Source organism: Priapulus caudatus, unplaced genomic scaffold, assembly GCF_000485595.1.
Source record: "Priapulus caudatus unplaced genomic scaffold, Priapulus_caudatus-5.0.1 Scaffold351, whole genome shotgun sequence".
In the NCBI taxonomy this organism is placed as follows: Eukaryota; Metazoa; Priapulida; class Priapulimorpha; order Priapulimorphida; family Priapulidae; genus Priapulus; species Priapulus caudatus.
Window position 1 is genome coordinate 75,405 of NW_014577412.1, and position 1,752 is coordinate 77,156.

At 39.2% G+C, this 1,752-nt stretch overlaps 1 protein-coding gene across 1 annotated transcript in view; it reads right to left on the minus strand.

The window, feature by feature from the left end:
• Nucleotides 1-1,517, minus strand: part of LOC106809399 — a 5,611-nt gene extending 4,094 nt beyond the window's left edge. The window contains exons 1-2 of the mRNA XM_014812466.1: nucleotides 1,031-1,517; nucleotides 444-619 (exon numbers count right to left, since the gene is read on the minus strand). Coding sequence (XP_014667952.1) covers nucleotides 444-619; nucleotides 1,031-1,517 — 663 coding nt within the window. The remainder of the gene's footprint in view (nucleotides 1-443; nucleotides 620-1,030) is intronic.
• Between the last annotated feature and the right edge of the window lie 235 nt (nucleotides 1,518-1,752).

The window sequence follows — 1,752 nt, forward strand, 5'->3', positions numbered from 1 at the left end:
TGTTTGTACTTGTGTATTGTCTGCAGTGCATGCGTGGTACGGTAAAAATACACGCGCCGGGTGTCCCCTGGTCGAATGGGAATTCTTGACGACCGATTCCTGCGCTGGCAAACTTTTATTGTGGTGGAATTAAATCGGGGCGGAGGTAATTTAAACGGGGCGCAACGATTGAAACAGGGGGGAGTTTTCCCAAACGGGGCGCGCGCGCCCCGTTTGCGCAACGTAGGGAGAACCCTGCATTAAATAGCTCCGGCTTGTATCACACGTGTGATTTATCACATAGGGGAATTCTATTTGATATACAGGTTTCATTACTAATGTATGTGTAATAATATTAATAGAGGTAAACGGTAACAAATATGGCAAATATCTAGCGGGGCACGCTCCATTATCCTGTTGTGAATACACAAATAATAGAAATGTAGTGAATGCAAACAATATACCTCAAGAAGGTCCTGTTTTACATGCCACATCTCTGTTACAACAGGGTGCAAATCAACCAATCTCTTCTTAGGTGAAGGTGACAGCATGCGCAATTGCTTTGCTTCTTGTAGCCTCACTCTTGTCAACTGATCACCGCCAATCACTACCTTGCATTCATGGAGCAAATCAGCAGAGCCTTAAAAGGAGCAAAGTGTTCAAATGCAGAGTATTATTATTACTATTGTTTGCTCTACGGTGTCTAATAATAGTGATATGGCCTTATAATAGTGATGGATGGGATTTTTGGCTTAAATTAATAATAGTAATGTCTCATTTCATTTGAACATGATGGTGTGTATGTTTGCTCCGAATTAATAAACGTGACCACGTTGATTTGGCACCTGGTAGTATATTGTATATTGCTGATGAAAATGTGGGAGGTCCTTCATAAAATTTTGCACCAACTCGCTGCATGATTTAATTTAAAAACTTGCCACATAAAATGTTATTTTATTAATATTACATGAAAAATACAAATTTTACTTGATCTGATCATATTACCATATTAACCTATTCGCTATATATGTAGAACAAATTATAAACCTACCATATACTTCATCATACATGGATTGAAGAGTTTCCTGCCACTCGTCCAAAATGCAGAGACACTCATCATGCTTTTTCTCATCTCGAAACTGTAATGGCAGCTGGAAAACCTTGGATTTCTGGCACATCTTTGCGGAGTAAGCGTGGTGAATGTGTTTAGGCAGCAATTCTTTCATCCAGGAGAAAGCCGGTAATGTGGATATAATTCGTGCAAGAATTATTTCATAGGCATACTCGAGTCGTCTCTTGTGTTCGCCATGAGGAATGAAACCTTCTGGTTCGATATCCTTACCATCGAATGGTGTTGGAGATTTATTACTCATGTCTGGTTTTGCAATCCTACTGAAAATCACATTCGAGACGAAAAAATGGTGATCTTTGTGTGGGTTGTCTACTGCTTGGCTTCCTGTCTTCACCTTCATGTCAAGATTGTCACCAGTGATTTTAATCAATGGATTTTTCCTTAGTTCAATCAACACATTTTTCATCATATTCTGACTGGCTTCAGTCTGAAGGTTGATCTTGGAAGAGCATGATAGGTACACTCCAAGGTGGTTCAGTCTTGTAAAGCCCTATTGTAAATATATCAATTGTTAGCAATTAGTTGGATATTCTGGAATACATGCACAATGTATACAGTAAATATGATTATAAAAATGTCATTAGACCAGATTTATACAGCAATCAACCATGTAGGCCCATACAACCAAGAGCACTTGGGAC